Source organism: Mesocricetus auratus, unplaced genomic scaffold, assembly GCF_017639785.1.
Source record: "Mesocricetus auratus isolate SY011 unplaced genomic scaffold, BCM_Maur_2.0 Super-Scaffold_100007, whole genome shotgun sequence".
NCBI lineage: Eukaryota > Metazoa > Chordata > Mammalia > Rodentia > Cricetidae > Mesocricetus > Mesocricetus auratus.
Window position 1 is genome coordinate 65,468,596 of NW_024429191.1, and position 16,772 is coordinate 65,485,367.

Here is a 16,772-nt window from a genome sequence, read left to right on the forward strand (position 1 = left end):
CGTGGTATTTTTAGGGAGCTTTGACTGGAAACACTATAGAGAACTAACAGCCTGGGTTTCACTGCAGTAGCTACCAAAGTACTTAAAGCTCTTGATCCTGCTATACTAAAATGACATCTCCATTTGACATGAGTCACCACCAAATGAGCATGACTCTGTTACTAAGGACCTGGCCCAAATTAGAATGAGTGCGTCAGGGTGGTGAAGGGCTTCTTGTATCCAATGAGAAAAACAACTTCTCTTTTTCCCTATATAGGAAAAGTTTGTTATAAATCCTCACCCACCAATAAAATGTCTTCCCACACAGAATGTTCAAAAGCTCAGCCCTCTGGAACACAGGATAAAGACACTTCAGTGCATATGCCCTGGAGAGAACAGGAGGCAGGGCTGCTTCCCAACAGGAATAGCTACTTTCCCCCAGCAGTAAGCAGCACACGGATGCACAAGAAGGACCCTGACTCATGCGGAGAACTATTGGCAGGACAGGGGCACAGCACCATGACAGAGCGAGTGGGGGAAACATGTCAGGAAGTAGAAAACGATTAGTGTCTCACACCGCCAAATACAGGTTACTCCCACCCCCAGGGCTCACCTTGTCCTCAGGCTGAGAGCCAGCAGGCTCCAGAGAGGCAGGGTCTAGCAGAGTGCTGGCCCCCAAGGCTAAAGAAAGCTGAAGTCAACTTGGGTTCTCTTGTGTAGCCCCACCTCTATCTGTGGATCCTAGTAGTTACTATAGTTAATTTGTGTATTACTCCAAGCTTAGGGCTCAAGGTAGATACTTCTTTTGCTTTTTACAAGATAGTTCTAGGTTATCTTTTCATTAATTCCAAGCCTTACTATTGCTTTGCAGCATAACTGTAAGACCAGGGAAATGGGGCTAGAGAGATGACTCAGAGGTTAAAAGTACTGGCTGTTCTTCCAGAGGTCCTGAGTTCAATTCCCAACAACCATAATCATCTATAATGGGATCTGATGCCCTCTTCTGGAGTGTGCATACATAATTAATAAATCTCTTTAAAAAAAAAGAAGGGATCAAATAATATTCTGATCTTTTCATTACAAAAGTTCATGTTTGAGTCATGTGGCAGAAGTGTTAACTTACTATATATCTTAATATGTAATTAGTTCTGAAAAGTAGAAAATGTCTTTTTCTATTGGCCCCCCCAGCTAAAGTTCAACATAGAGTGCTATAGGTAATTATATTCCATTGCCCAATATGATAGACATACGGTTTTGTTTGTTTTACTTTTAGACTTTAATATAGAACCCCTCAATTTCATTCTAAATAAGATGCTTAGGTCTGTCTGGCCATAGCAATACAGGACATGAGTTCTGTCTTTTCTATTAAGAGAAAGTCAGTTCAAAAATCATCCAGTGGAAATATCCCCTGAAGAGACACACTGACCACTCCCTGTTGCCTATTCTTGCAGAATGAAGTGTGTGGGAGTAATCCCAGTTTCTGTTTCTTTTTAAAAACTGTTTTCAGTTCACCATCTCTAGATCTTGTCTGCAAGAGTGCTTAGAGAAGTGTTCCAAGTTCAAGGCTGACTTGAAGAGGGGAAAAAATAAGCAAAACTTACTTGCCAAATTCACCAGCAATTATAGAAAGGGGCCAGAAAACCACAGTCTGAGTTTCCTTTACAGTGAATCACTGTGCCCCCCCAAATTAGTCCTGAGAGAGAGAGAGAGAGAGAGAGAGAGAGAGAGAGAGAGAGAGAGAGAGAGAGAGAGAGAGCCCTCGCCGTTTAGATAAGGTGTATCCAGAAAGAGAAAAGGCCAAACTAGCCCTTTAACCACAGAGAGTCAGCTGGTACACTTGTAGCTGGCATTCACAAGGACATGGGCATACCTCCCGGGCTGCCTTCTGCACAAACCGCTCATCTGTGACACGGAAGGCCCGACAGAGAGCCTCAGCAGGATCGTGGGGGAACATCTCCTGGCGCACTAAGTTAACATGTAGGTGAACAGAGGCATAAATGGCAGCATCCACTCCCCCATGGCCATCAAACACTGCAAAGTAAGCTTGTTCTTCCTGGTCCTGTAAATACACACAAAACATTTAAGGAATGGAGCACAGTACCGTCCAAATGTCCTGGAAAAGGTCTATCCTTTACTGCTTTTGCCATTCAGATGATGAGACTAAACACTTCCCTTTGCCGACAAGGCTGACTGAGCTGCTGAATACCTGTGATGCTAGGGCATCTGTGTTTACACACAGAGCCCTGGAACACATCATGTCCAATTAGTGCAGGCTGGAGCGCCCTCCCTCTCTGTGAAACGTGTTGTCTTGTACCATGGAAACCACCCACGTGCATTTGCTTCAAAACCAGAGGTGTGAGGAGGAAGAGAAAAGAAGGTATGAGGAAGAAGTGAGCAAAAGCTGGTCTGGGTTGAGTACTTTTTTTTTCCAAAATATCAGAGAACAATAGAAAATAATTGGCTTTTCAGCACAAGGCCAATTGTATTCAGGTTGTCTAAAATACATGCAGATAAAAACATACAAGTTATGCCCCTTTCCTGGTCACATTGAGTTCCTACCATAAATAGCAGTCTCTAAATTTGTTAACCAGTCTTGAACCACATCAGATGCCCAAGTGACCTGTGTGGCCTGCAACTGGGCTTCAGCTCCAATCTAAGCTTCAGTGCCTCATTTCTCATGAAGCCTAGCTACTAGCATTGACCTTTCTGCCCTCTGTTGTGTCTTGAGTTCACTTTTCAAGTGCCAAATAGTTGACTGCTCTCTTCATTTTCAGCTCAGATGTTTAAATCTGAGATCTGTTGGTGATCTGTAAGTCACTTCTCCTTGGGTCTGTCACAGACATCTGAACAATTCTTTTCTTTGGGGGATGCTTTTGTTTGTTTGCTTGCTTGCTTGAGGTTCTTGGTTTTTTAATTTTTTAAAAATCTTATTATTTTTTTGAATTTTTAATCTCCTTTGTTTGTTTTGCAACACTGTCATATAGCCCAGGTTGAATTCAGATGTTCTGAAGGGATGCCTCATTCTCCTGTCCTGCCCTCACACCTGTGTCACACAGAGAGATGACACGGTGTTTTGAAAATGTCTCTAATGCTTTAAAAATGACTCTAAAAAAAGCACTGCATATAAATGTCCTGAGAATAATGGTGACACTCAAATGATGAAGTCCATATCTCCATTCAGGCACTATAACTCTAGTAATTCTTGCATTTTAAGCAAGATAATTTATAGTGCTACAGAAGATTGACTAAATAGAATTGTCTAGAAATAATCCTGACACTTAGAATTTATATCTGGACTAGAGTAATACACTATTTCAAATAACTTAGTACTACATAAAAAAACACAGCAACCAGGTGGAGTATTTGGAGAAGTACAAAGCCAGGGCTCCGTTAGTCATGGAGTCTCAGCACTCATAGCACTGCACAGACTTTCTTTTAACACAGTGTAGTTTCTTAAAGAAAAAAAATATGATAATTAAAGTAATAAAAATAAAGAAAATTAATACCACTGTGACCTCACTGTTGTAGATAACCCTGTACCTATATATTTGTGACTTGGTTTTGTTTTGGCAATGGTGTTTATTAGGACTTTGGGTATGTGAGACGAACATCCTACATCTGGATGTGCATGAATGTGTGTGTGTGTGTGTGCATGCTTTGGTTTCTGACACAGGGTCTTGCCTTACAGCCATTCTCCTGCCTCAGCCTCTAAAGTACTGGATTACGGGTGTACTGGCTCTATGTTTTTAAAATAAGGATCATACTATATGTGAAATTTTATGCCCTGATTTATGTCATTAGCATTTCTGCATGTCACTTAGTATTGTTCAAAGACATTATCTTGAATAGATTATGAGATATATCTCCTTTAATGATTTTAAGATCATTTTGATTTGTTTTTATTAGTAATGTTAAAACACCTAACAATCAGATATTAAGACTTTGCTGTATTTGTTGTGATGAAGAATTTTAGATGAAATGAAGTAATCGGATCAAAAGATATGAGAATTTGCAAAAGCTCTAAAGAATCATAGCCGAGAAGCCTTCAGTACCTGCTTCCGTGCATCACGGAGACTCTTAACTGAGCTAGGCCTTTGACTAGTTTTCATATTCGAAGACAAAATGAAAACCAAGCAGGTCAACATCCTGAACAACGTCCTTCAAATCTAAGTGTACTCTTCAAGTAGGTGTAATTTTATGGGGGCCGTTGCACAGACACAGCACTGGGAACAAAGGTAGCAGCTGCTGTCTTTCTAAGCCCTGACTGTCATCACTGCTCTTCAGCCCTTAACAGTCAGCTGAAGTTTAAAGTTAGCTGCTAAGTGAAGGAAATATTATTCTGGGTATAAATTACTACACTGCAATTTTCAAGTTATGGACTTAAAAGAGGAAAGAAAAGGTGAATGACAGGCAGAGCAAACAAGCCCACCTTTGTTTGCATTAGCATAATGCATTTAGTAGAAATGGAGAGGATAGCAAGAAAATGGTGACTAAGCTGACAAGGCTCATATGGATCTAATCTGTCAGTCACAGAGACTTGTGGAATGTAATTCCAACCACTACCTATCTCAGAGACCCAGATTTGAAAAAGAAAATCACATGAAATCAAATTGTCTCAGCCTTAAATTTATTCTTTTATGTTGTGTTTTTTGTTGCTTCAGCAACATGGTATTTTGAGAATTCACTAAGTCACTTGACTTTACTACAGAAATATTTTTCTTTTAATAAAGTGTTATTTTGATATAATGGTTTTCTTTGGTTATTAATAAAATAGCTTCTAAAGTAACTGGTAACTTTCCTTGCTTTCCTGGATAGGAACTGGCTGTCCAGAAGAGGTTTTTACTCTCCCAATTTTGAACCATATGAACCCATTAAAAATAACATAATGTTCCCAATTTGGAATGATTTGAACTTACTCAAAATAACCAAATAGTTTTTTCTAATGCAGTCAGCCTCCCTTCATGCCATGAGTGACAGTTGGGACACCAGTCCTTTTCTGACAGGACTTTGTTGCACCGACTCCAGAATGCCATTACCTCTAGGTTGAAGAGCATATTAAAGTCAGGGATGCACACGTGTTTGTCCTCCATTTTCCTTCGCATGTTTTTGATGGCGTGGATTGATGTTTCATAGTAAATCTGAGGCCTCCTGCGCAGTGGGAAGTCCTTGACCCAGCTGCAACAAATCTCGTGTAGTTTGCTGAAGACAGAACGGGCCAATTTCACGGTCTCGATTTCTGTAAAGGAAACAGACTCCATTGAAGAGCCATGTAACCCTGCTTTCCACTCTTCTGCTTGGTAAGGACATAAGTAGTCACCCTAGTCATGTCCTTCTTAACTCAAGGAAAGGAACACTGCTTCTGAAGTGAAGAAATGGCAGCCTACCTATAAGTAGAAAGCCATCAGCTGCCACCAAACTCACCCTCTGTGGCAGAAGACCTCTGTCAGGCCAGGCTTGCCGCAGCATCATCTCTAGCCCTCTGCCCTCACTCCAGAGCACCCTTCACTGTGGACAACCACTATGGTTATCACGTGGAGAGCCACCCTCTAGGCTCAGAAGGACAGCTGAAGGATGAGCACTGGTTATTCGGCCAAGGGAACAGGAAAGGCAGTGAAAACGACTGGCAGACTGCTGGCGCTCTCTCGCTTCCTATTCCTGACCTCGTGTTTTCTCTACTGCAACAAATGGACCATCATTTGGAAATGAGCTTTATATTTTCTTTGAAATATTTATTATTAAAGTTTTAGACAGTAGTTTAGCCAATAGGCTAACTAAGATATTAAATGTTTGTTTATTCAGAGCAAACTGAATTTTATCAGTGTTTATATGGGAGTCTTCACTTAGTACTACTTTGATTTTTTTTAAAAAATGATGATTATTATTAGGGTTATTATTAGGGTCTCATCTTGTAGCCTCAAATTCACAGAGATCCACCTGCTTCTGCCTACAGAGTTCTGAGAATAAAGGCGTGTGCCACCATGACAAGCTTTATTTTCATTTATTTATTTATTAAGTCAGTCTTGCTATGTAGGTAAAGCTGGTCTTGGCCTTGAATTTGTGACTGTTTGTTGTTTTACCTTCCCAAGTGCTGGGATTGTAGGCATGCATCACCACACCTGGCTTGCATCACCTTAACTACAATTTGACTCATCAGTTAGCATCTGGTAGCTAACGCAGACTTTTGTCATTGGCACATGACCAGTGTGTACCGGAGAGACTATGTCTAATATCTCTAACCATCTATTCAGGCTGTCTTCCACTCAGTTTGTAGCTATTCAACCAGAAGATGAGGTTTCCAGTACTGTAGATATTCCTCCAGAAAGTTGTTTGACTAAATCAGACACAGCTTGACAGCCTGAGGAAGTGTGTGGCAGACGGGCAATGGCTACAGATGCTTCCTGCAGCCTAGAACAGAAATCCCAAAGAAGAGAGACTGTGCGTTCCTCAACAGTATGGAACTTGGACTCCTATTTCATTTCCAATCATGCTTTATCCTTGAATCCGTGACTCCATTTCTACTCTTATGCATACTAATTCTTTTTCCTTGTTTTGTAGTGTTGGGGATAGGACTCGGGCCCTGTCCATGCCAGGCAGTACTGTGCACACACTGTATCTTTTTGAGACAGAATTCCCCTATAGAGCCCTAGCCGGCCTCAAACTCAGGGTCCTTCTGCTGTAGACTTCCAAGTCCTGAAGTTAGCTTTCCAAGTTGCAAATTGTCCATCCAGCACAAACTCCCCCACCCCTTTTGTGAACAGGGTCTCTCTGTTCCCAGGCTGTCCTGTTCTTAAATTGTCCTGCCTCAGCCTTCTGAGTAGAGGATTATAGGTGTCAGCCACCACGTCCAACTCCATTCCTTAGTAGGAAGCTAATCTCAAAGATTTCATTTTTGTTTTTAATGTACAACAGTCCTACAGGCCCAGTTAGTGGCTTTTGAGCCCTTTAATGTTTTTCTGTGGTTTTTGCTTGTTGTTTTGAGACAGTGTCTCTTAGCATAGGCTGCTTCTGAACTCTCCAGTACTGTAATTTATGGGTAGGCACCACCGTAACCAGCTTCCCCTTCCCAATTTTATCTCACTGAAAAACAAGGTATATTTGAAAGAGAAATGAAGTTCAAAGAGCAAATACTTTCTGGGGGGGAGTTATATACAAGAAATGAACAAGCCAATAAACAGCCAAATATTTCTCTTGCTTTAAGCAACTCCAAATGTTTTGCTGTTTTAGTTTTTTCAAGACAGGGTGTTCTGTGTAGCTCTGGCTGTCCTGGAACTCACTGTGTAGACCAGGCTGGCCTTGAACTCAGAGAGATCTGCCTGCCTCTGCCTCCCAGGTGCTGGGATTAAAGGTATGCAATAAGAACTACCTCCTATACCAGATATAGCAGGAGAGACACACACCCCATGCAGACCTGAAATGAGTGTGTCCTTATTTGACATGGTCACAAAAGAGCATATGAAAACAGAAACTTCCAGGGGAATAGGACTGGGTGAAATTAATAATATGTTCCCAGAATCCTAGGTAAAAACAAACTGTTCATCATTCTTGGGTTTGCTTATTACACTGTCAGGGGTTGGATATGTGGCTCAGTGGTTAAGGGCACTGGCTGCTCTTGCAAAGGACCCAAGCTCAGTTCCCAACACTAACACAGAAGCTGACAGCCACTCAGTTCCAGAGGTTCCAGCACCCTCTTCTAGCCTCTGAACAGCAGACACAGCATAACGTACATGCATACATGAAAGCACAACATTCATATATAAAATAAGAGATAAATAAATATTGGGGCTAAAGAGATAAGATGGTTCAGCAGTTAAGAAATACTGCTCTTGGAGAGGATCCAGGTTTGGTCCCCAGCTCCCACATGGCAGCTCATAACCACCTAGAGCTACAATTCTAAAGGTTCCAGTACCTTCTTTCTGGTCTCAGAAGTGCACATGCAGGCAAAAACCCATACACGTGAAGTACTATTTTAAAATGTAAAGTTGTTTTTCTTGCAAGTGTTGGATGACTGGGTGTGGTCCTTGTAGTCCCTCTTGTCCAGAGCTTATATAGCTGGCGTCCCTGTGCAGATCACGCTGGCCTCAGATTTGTGGTGATTCTCTTGCCTCTGCCTCCTGAGTAGCCACTAGTCTGTTCCCGTGTGCCACCTTACTGTTTAAGACAGGCTGTCTTGCTGGATCTGGAGCTTACTGGCTCCATGCGACCAGCGGGCAGTGAGCTCCACGAGTTTCCGGCTTCCACTTGCCCATCGCTAGAATTACAGAGGCAGACCACCATGCTCAGCTTTGACATAGTTGTTGGGGTTCTGAACTCAGATCCTTAGGCTTGCATGTTCTTGAATGATCCAACTTCCCAACCCTTTACCATTAATTTTAAAACATGTAATTTAGCCAGGCGTGGTAGCCCTAGCCTGTAACCTTCTTACTAAAGAGGTGGAATCAGGAGCCTCTACCACAGAGTAAGTTTGGGGGCAGCCTGAGCTACATGAAATCCTGTCAAAAAAAAAAAAGCAAAAAATAAAATTTAAGGGGCTAGAGGAATGGCTCAGTGGATTGAAAGCACTGGCTGCTCTTGCAGGGACCCAGGTTAAATTCCCAGCATCCACATAGCAGCTCACAACTATCTGTAACTCCAGTTCCAAGGGATCTGATGCCCTCTTTCGGCTTCCATGGACACTTTAAGTGCATGATACACAGAATACATACAGAAAAAAACATTCACACATGAAACTTTTTTAAAAATTTTTAAAAATAATAAAAGGCTTTTTTGAAACAAACCAAGAAGAGGTTTTAAAAGGCACTTAAGTGCCTCACTGCATGTTATAGGCCCTATGCTTCTCTCCCCTGTAATGTGTGGGTCAACAGTATCCCTGTAGAGTTCTCAAGGGGTTGAATGACCCTTTCACAGGGTCACCTAAGACCATTGGAAAACACAGATATTTACAGTTCATAACAGTAGTAAAATTACAGTTATGAAGTAGCAATGAAAACAATATTATGGCTGGTGGTCCCCACAACATGAGGATGTTCCACAAGTTGCAGCATGAGGAGGGTTGAGAACCACTGCTGTAGACCCTCGTGCTGAAAGGATAAGGGAGTTGCAGATAGTTGAGAATCTCAACAGCATGGAGACATTTCTAAATGATCATCTAGAAAACAAGATCAAACAGTGTGACCAGTGACATCCATTTAAAAAAAAAAGGTCTTTTCGTTTTACTTTTGTCAGGCTCAGACATTCTCCAGACCCGTGACAGTCTCCAACAGGAGTGTTATAGAACATTAGTATATAAATAATAGCCACTTGAGATGGGAAAATAAAATAAGGGGCGTGAAAAACTGAAAACCACCCAAGTAGCAGTCCACCCCCTCACAGCTGTAAATTACTCTTCAGTCGTTAATGTCACTGTGCCGAGCTGGAGCTGAGTCAGCCATCACCCGCTGCACTGCAGCAGAATGGAATCTCTGGTCTCTTCATTACCAGGGTTTCACTGTGTGCATCCCCACCAGAAGAGACTCTGCTTTGTAGAAGCAATTCTATTCAGTTTGGCTCCGGGACAGCTTGGTTCTAGGTGAATCAGTTATTCTCAGTTAAAAACAAGCAGCAGTTCCCTCCTTGACAGTTCTCACAGTCTAGAGAGACAGGAGGAATGGGAATGCCACACAGTCTCTGGACTGCCTTTCTATTTATAACATGCTTTGTCCCTCGTGTCCTGTGTTGATGGGCAAATGCTCTGAATAGAACAGATAGGCATGGTAACACACATTGTGACTCCAGCAAGCAGGAGACTATGGCAGGGTTGAAGGCCAGCCTAAGGCTACATGGTTAATACCTTGTCTCATATTACCCTTAAAAAGTTTGGAGTAGGGTAGAACACATACTTAGTATTTAAGATAGCACCACAAATAGTGCATGGTGGGGTAGTCATGCTCTGATTTTATAAAAATAATTTCTTTAACTGCTTTCAAATATGTATAAGTCCAGTACATTAACTGGAGGCCAGTGTGGCGACACATGCCTATAACCTAGCTGCTTGCGTTGCTGGGTAGGAGGATAGCAAGTTTCGTGTCATCCTGGGCAATTCAGCAAGACCCTCTTTCACAACTCTCTCCCCCCCCCTCTCCCCCACTCTCTGTGTGTGTGTGAGGTATGTGTGTGTGTGTGTAGATGTCACTCAGATGTACAACATCATGTCCAAGGCCTGGGGCTCAATTCTGCTGGTGGCAGGCTAAGTGTGGGTATGAATGTTGAGCATCATAGCCTTGCTATCAGCAAAGATACACAATGATAGATGCAAATAAATAACGTTGCATATCTGTCAGATCTATGTTTTAGTACATAGACAACTTAACAAGCTTGGTGAGTTTTGTTATAACTGACTTTCTAAATTTCTAAATTGTATTCAAGATATGCTGACCCTCTTAGAAAAGATAGGGTGCCTTCGGAGTGGCGCAGCCATGGGTAAACAAGACATTTTGAACAGGTTTTCCTCAAACTGTTTTTCTAAACTTACTTTATTGGGCATCCAACTTTTTAAAAATTGAGACAAGGTCTTAGCCTAAGTCTGTCTAGAACATGTAAACTCAAGTGCCCTTCCCACCTGGGCTTTCCAAGTAGCTGGGACTGTAGGTCCATGCTACTGAGCCAACGCTACCATCTATCTAGACATCAATGTTAGTTTCTTGTTTCCAGTACTTTCCATGTACCAGTTTACCAATTTGTAGTTGAATTTTTTTCTTCTTGTTTCTTTTTATTGATTTTTAAGAAAAAAAAACCCTGAATATTACTATTTAGTCACTAGTGGGTATATGTAATTGGATTTAATATTACAGATATTTTTTGTAGAGCACTATCCACAAGACAGTCTGTTTAACCAAGTGATGGGGAAAGGTGCTTACCCACAGTGCCTTCTGTGCCATCTGTTTCCTTTGGGATATAGTGAGCAGAAAGATCACTCTGGAGCACTTCATCTGACGTGGCTCTGGCTAAAGCGGCCGCCAGAAAGGAAGGGCAGTTACTGAAAGAGAAGCACAGGCATCCTCAGTAAGACGCTGGGAGGGATGCTGTGATGGACCACAGCCCATGCTGTAGTGTACGCCCCAGAACTCCCTCACGCCCAGGACATGACTGAGTAGACAGGTGGGACACAAGTAAACTGAAAGGAAGGTATACTGTACAAAAGGAACAATACAGTGACCCTATAGTGGTACACAGCTATATTGGGTGGCCAGTGATGCCATATCCTTAAATATGGCAAAGCTTAAAGTTGGTGTTTTTGTTTGTTTGGTTTTAGTTTTCTAAGACAGGGTTTCTCTGTGTAACAGTTCTGGCTGTCCTGGAACTCGCTCTGTAAACCAGGCTGGCCTCAAATGCACAGAGATCTGCCTGCCTCTGCCTCCTGAGTACTGGGATTAATGACACGTGCCACCAGGCAAAAGACTGAGTTATGAAGAAATGGGAAGGTGGGATGAAATACTTCAGACTAGCATGTGCATGGACTATAAGAGCTTGGGAGGAGTCACAGAAATTTTGAGCAGGGAAGTGCCACCATGAGATATGAACTTGATTTTCTGTGCCAAAGGCAATCAGAATGTAGCAAGAATAAAAGAAGATGGACAGAGAGTGCACTGTGAGAATCTGTGGGGGGCAGGAGGAGGGGCAGAAGGAAGAGCAGGGGAGGACGAGGAGGAAGGGCAGGGGAGGGAGAGGACGAGGAGGAAGGGTGGGGGGAGGACGAGGAGGAAGGGCGGGGGGAGGACAAGGAAGAAGGGTGGGGGGGGAGGGCAAGGAGGAAGGGGGGGACGAGGAGGGGAGGGGTGGACGAGGAGGAAGGGCAGGGGGTATGTTTGGAGAAGATGTTGCTGAACTTGCTAGCAGTTGTGTCGAGTGAGTGAATGGATGAAGGACTGAGAGGGTTCCTGAGTTTGAGTAGCTATGTGGGAGGACAGGAACCAGGACAAGAGGTTTGAGGATGTGGGCTAATGTAATTTTAGCATGTTAAGCTGGAAAGAGTGATGAGATGTTTTATAAAGGTATAAAATGATTAACTGGATTTTTAGGAAATTGAGAACCACAAACTTCAATGCTATAGGAATAGAAATTGTCACATGGGGAGAATCGGGACAACTGCCTTCTCTTTTGGAGTGGGAAGGCTGCTCTGTGCCCTATCGTTTTATGTGCTCTGGAAAGTGGGGCAGGGTGTTTGCCTTGTCAGTACCTACATTTTTCAGGTTAAGTGCAACTATAGACAAGGAGCTGTCTCGTGGCTCTCACTAGCACATAGAAAGATCTTGACTCTCAAGCCTGAGCCTAATGCCATTGTGGATGAGGTTTTGGGAGACACTAGGGAAGGATGCTGTGAACTGCGACCAGAAGGCTGTGGCAGACTACTTTTCTGCGGTAGGCCACAGCAGTGTTTCTGGTCCCACATTTTGTTTTTACATGCATGGCTCTACTCAGACATGCTAGCCAATTGCTTTGCCATGGAGTCCCAGCCACAGGCTCCGTGCTATTTTAGAATTTTGTCAATCACATAAAGTCTGTTATTCTTCTTTTACAATGTGACAAGACTTGGAAACTTTTTTCTTTTTAAAATGCAAAAGTAGGCTCTTCGGCTAGCCTGGCTTCTTGCTTTCTTCCTCTCTCTCCTTCTAGATTGCTTGCTCTTGGAACCCAGCAGCCATACTGTGAGGAAGCCCAAACCAGCCAACTTGGAGAAACAGCATGTACAGGGTCACATGGATATGAACTGAGGCCCCTGCCCCCACCTAGCAGTCACCATCAGCTGCCTGACGTGTAAGTGCACAGAGCTTCAGATAGCACCATTCTCCAGCCTGAGGCTTCAGATGTCATGGAACAGAAATGGGAACGCCACTGTGCCAGTCTGAACTCCTGAGCAAAAGAAACTATAGTATAATAAATGACTTTATTATGCCACTAAGTTTTGTCATAATTTGCTAGGTAGCCACTGTAACTGAAAACCCAGTATTTTAAAGCTTGCAAGAAGACAGGAACATAGAGACTAAAAAGAACTAGGCATGGCAGCGCATAATCCCAGAACTCCAAAGGAAGAGGAAGAGACAGGCTGTCTATGAGTCGGTCCAGCCTGACCTACAGAGTGAGTTCTAGGCTAGCCAGAGCTACACAGTGAGACCCTGTCTCAAAACAAATAACACCCTCTCCCCACCAAAAAGAAAAGACTGAAAAGAAAGAGGAACTCTTAAGAGGAGAGTCAAGGGAGTTGAGAGTTTGAAAGAGGGAATGGCTGCTAAGGGGGTCAAATGTGGAAGAAAAAGGAATATTTAATCTAATTGGGTACCAAGGCAATTTAATGGGAGGGAAAAACATCTCAAAAAAAAAATACCAGGGGAAAAAATTAAGTTTGATCCCCGTATATGAAATTGCCAATTCAGAATTGCATGGGGGCTGCTCAGTGGCAGAATGCACAGACCCAGAGTTCAGTCCCTGGCTGCTTCCCTTCTCCCCTAGAAAAGAAGAGACAAGTGGCAGCAAGCATTAGTATGACATCGGACACTGGGACTCTGTATATTGCTGAATGAGTACAGAATGATGCAGCTGCTTTGCCAGCACCCCAAAATTCAGATATAAAGTTTCTTTGTGGCTCAGCAATTCTTATCCTAGATATATGCATTAGAGATGGAAGCACATGTTTACACAAAGGCTTGCATATGGATGTGCATCACAGCAAAATAAAATACAGCAGATACAGATCTTGTTAACATATTAAAGAATTGTGGGGCCCTCCCACTAAGGTTCTACTCCAAGGCCCTTAATCTTCATTTCTAACAAATCCCTGGAGGAGCTAGACCCTGCTGAGTGACTGGTGACGTTTGAGACCTTGTAAGTGCACAGTTCCTCCCATCTGTGTTCCTGCACTAGCATGTGTGCAGATAAAGAGTCGTCTTGTTTGCCAAGATTTGGGGTTTGTAGGCACAGTAAGGTGGAGAATATTTTTTTAAGGCTGTAATTATGGAATGATGAAATGATGGACAACCTTTGACTCTTAAGTTGTCCAAGAAACAATAGATGTTGCAAACCAGTGTGGTCTAAATGGAAATGAACAGTTGTGGGTGAGAGTACTTGGGTTCAAGGTCTAGGACACTTGAAGCTGGTGCAGTTCTTATTAAAAGGTCAGGTGAGGCCAGAGACCTGGTTCTGAAACATGGAATTGCAGTGCTTACACTCCAGACCTCTGAGGGAAGATAGGTTTTCAAATTTCCTTTCTCATTCCTTAGTGCCTCTCTGTCAAAGAGAGAGTGTGTGTTCTCCCTCCCCCTCTCTCTCCCTTCTTCCCTCTCTCTCCTCTCTCTCCTCCCTCACCCTCTCTCTGAGAGGCACTGTCCTCCCTCTCTCTCTCCCTCCATCCCTCCCTCTCCTGCTTGTTCTCCTCCTCCTTCTCCTCCCCCTCCCCCTCCTCCTCTTCCTTCTCCTCTTGGAGTTGGGGGTCGATGTTTTGGCAAGTCTGATTGGCTAGTGACAGGCAGGGGCCTGCCTATGTGGCCCCAACACTGAGATTTCAGGAACTGCCAACACACCTAGTTTTCATCATGGATTCTGGGAATTGACCTCAAGTCCTCATACTTACAGATACTCTCTGAGCTCTCATCAGTACTTTATTTATTTTGTTTGTTTGTAATACTCTCTGAGCTCTCATCAGTACTTTATTTATTTTGTTTGTTTGTTTTTGTGACAGGGTATCTCTATTGTATTGGAGCCTGTCCTGGAACTTGCTCTGTAGACCAGGCTGGCCTCGAACTCACAGAGATCCACCTGCCTCTGCCTCCTGAGTGCTAGGATTAAAGGCGTGTGCCACCAACACCCGGCTAGTACTTTTTTTAAATTGCAGGTTATGATCCTTAATGAATAATGAAATCATTGGAGTTGTGACCTGTTTGTCTGTTTTAACAGCATTCGGCATTGACCTAGGGCCTCTTGTATGTTAAGCAAGTGCTCTTATTACCCTTTAGCCCTTTTTCATAAAAAACAAAAACTAAAAAACATAAAACCATTCATTCATCTGTTTGGTGGGGGGCGGGATGCGAGTGCCACGGAGCACTCGTGGAGGTCAGAGGACAACCTGCAGGAGTTGATTCTTCTTCCACCATGTGGGTTCTGGGGATGGAACCCAGGTAGTCAAGTTTGGTTGTAAGTACCTTTAAGCCCTAGGCCAGTGGTTCTCAACCTGTGGATTATGGCCCCTTGTGTCATAATTCATAACATTAGCAACATTACAGCTATGAAAAAGCAATAAAAAGAATTTTATGGTTGGGGTCACTACAACATGAGGAACTGTATTCAAGGGTTGCAGCATTAGGAGGGTCGAGACTCACTGGTCTTGCTGGTCTTAACTTTTATTTTGGCACGAGGTCTCACTACACTGCCCAAACAGGCCCTGAACTCGAGAGCTTCCTGAGCAGCTGGGGTTTCAGGTCTGCACAACCACACCTGTTGTAACTGGCTTCCTCCTGCCCTGCCCTGCCCTGCCCCACTCCATGGTAGGCGAGCATCACAGTTGAGCTAAGTAGTATTCCAGGTGTGGTGTGCTGGAGGGTCACTTCTCATGTCTACTGCTCCTTAACAGCAGTGAAATGAAGGTCCAATGCTGTGTGAGTGGTATCACCTCATCTCTTCCATTGCTGTCCAGATTACTGACCTTGTCTTGGGAGTCAATGGCTCCAGTCCCCACATGGGTTGTCCTCACATCTTGTATGCGTGACTCTGACCTAATCAGTTCTTTTGTTTCTAAAGCTGCATTTAAAAAATGATGTGAGAACTTTGCTGTGATCTAGCTCCAGAGAGTTCCACAAGAAAGCATTACCTTTGTGTAATTAAGCAATCAGTCTAGGCTCATCAAAGTAAAGACGATGACAACGAAGGAGAACAAGGCGCACACCATTAATCACAGATAATGTGTCACTTGCGATACGTTTTTAGTTACAGTTCATGTACTTTTTTAACTTTTTGTCAGACAGAATGAAAATATTTTCAGTGAAGCAGGGAGGAAGATTAGCTCACTAAAATGAGATCAGGCATCACCTCTGTCAGCTCTGTCTGCACGTCAGAACATGGAATCACCCGCATGAATCACTGAGAAATGAGAATTGCAAATGTCTAAAACATAGTCACAGCAGAGAATACTTGATACACCTCAGATGCAGACTCATCATTAGTGCTTGTCGTCTGAAGACAATTCCCAAGAGTGACTAACATGATGGTGGCACAGAAGCTGCTTTCCTTCATAAATCCTCTTAAGATGCTTCAACGATACAGAGAAACCCTGTCTCGTAAAAACAAAACAAAACAAAAATGCTTCAAAGACATTGGAGCTCGGCAAAATGTAGTAAGCATAGCAAATAGCAGAAGCTAGCTAGTAGAACTAGAATGCTGTTGTTTGGGGCTGGAGAGATGGCTCAGCAGTTAAGAGCACTGGCTACTCTTCACAGGTCCTGAGTCGAGTCCTAGCAACTGTCTGCAACCCCAGTTCTAGGGGATCCAGTGCCCTCTTTCAGCCTCTGTAGTCACTAGGCATGCACGTAGACAAAACAGGCACAGGTTAAATAAGTAAATAAATAAACGAATCAAGTGCTGTTGCATTGGACGCACCGCTGTCACGTGGTGTGACTTGACTTTGGCAATGCTGGCCTTTGGGTGACCTAGATCCTCTAAAATCAAATTAATCTTGTTAGGGTCCTCAAACACAATAAAAAATTGCGGTTTTGCTTGTGTTACATATATACGGGTATAGACAGCTTTAAGACAGATTCTTTGAAATACTTTCC

The 16,772-nt window shown here is 43.1% G+C and overlaps 2 protein-coding genes across 3 annotated transcripts in view; one reads left to right on the forward strand and one right to left on the reverse strand.

Moving 5' to 3' along the window:
• Trim37 (tripartite motif containing 37) overlaps positions 1–16,772 on the forward strand; it is a 140,778-nt gene that overhangs the window by 101,155 nt on the left and 22,851 nt on the right. The window contains exon 25 of one of the 2 annotated variants that reach the window (XM_040749422.1): positions 12,628–12,909. The exons of the other annotated variant lie outside the window; for it this stretch is intronic. Within the exon in view, the coding sequence (XP_040605356.1) occupies positions 12,628–12,772 (145 nt within the window). The 3' untranslated portion in view covers positions 12,773–12,909. Of the gene's footprint in view, positions 1–12,627; positions 12,910–16,772 lie in introns of those variants that run through there. 2 annotated transcript variants of the gene reach the window in all.
• Ppm1e (protein phosphatase, Mg2+/Mn2+ dependent 1E) overlaps positions 1–16,772 on the reverse strand; it is a 129,859-nt gene that overhangs the window by 10,044 nt on the left and 103,043 nt on the right. Inside the window, exons 2-4 of the mRNA XM_005076890.4 lie at positions 10,872–10,990; positions 5,016–5,215; positions 1,850–2,038 (exon numbers count right to left, since the gene is read on the reverse strand). Of these exons, the coding sequence (XP_005076947.1) occupies positions 1,850–2,038; positions 5,016–5,215; positions 10,872–10,990 (508 nt within the window). The remainder of the gene's footprint in view (positions 1–1,849; positions 2,039–5,015; positions 5,216–10,871; positions 10,991–16,772) is intronic.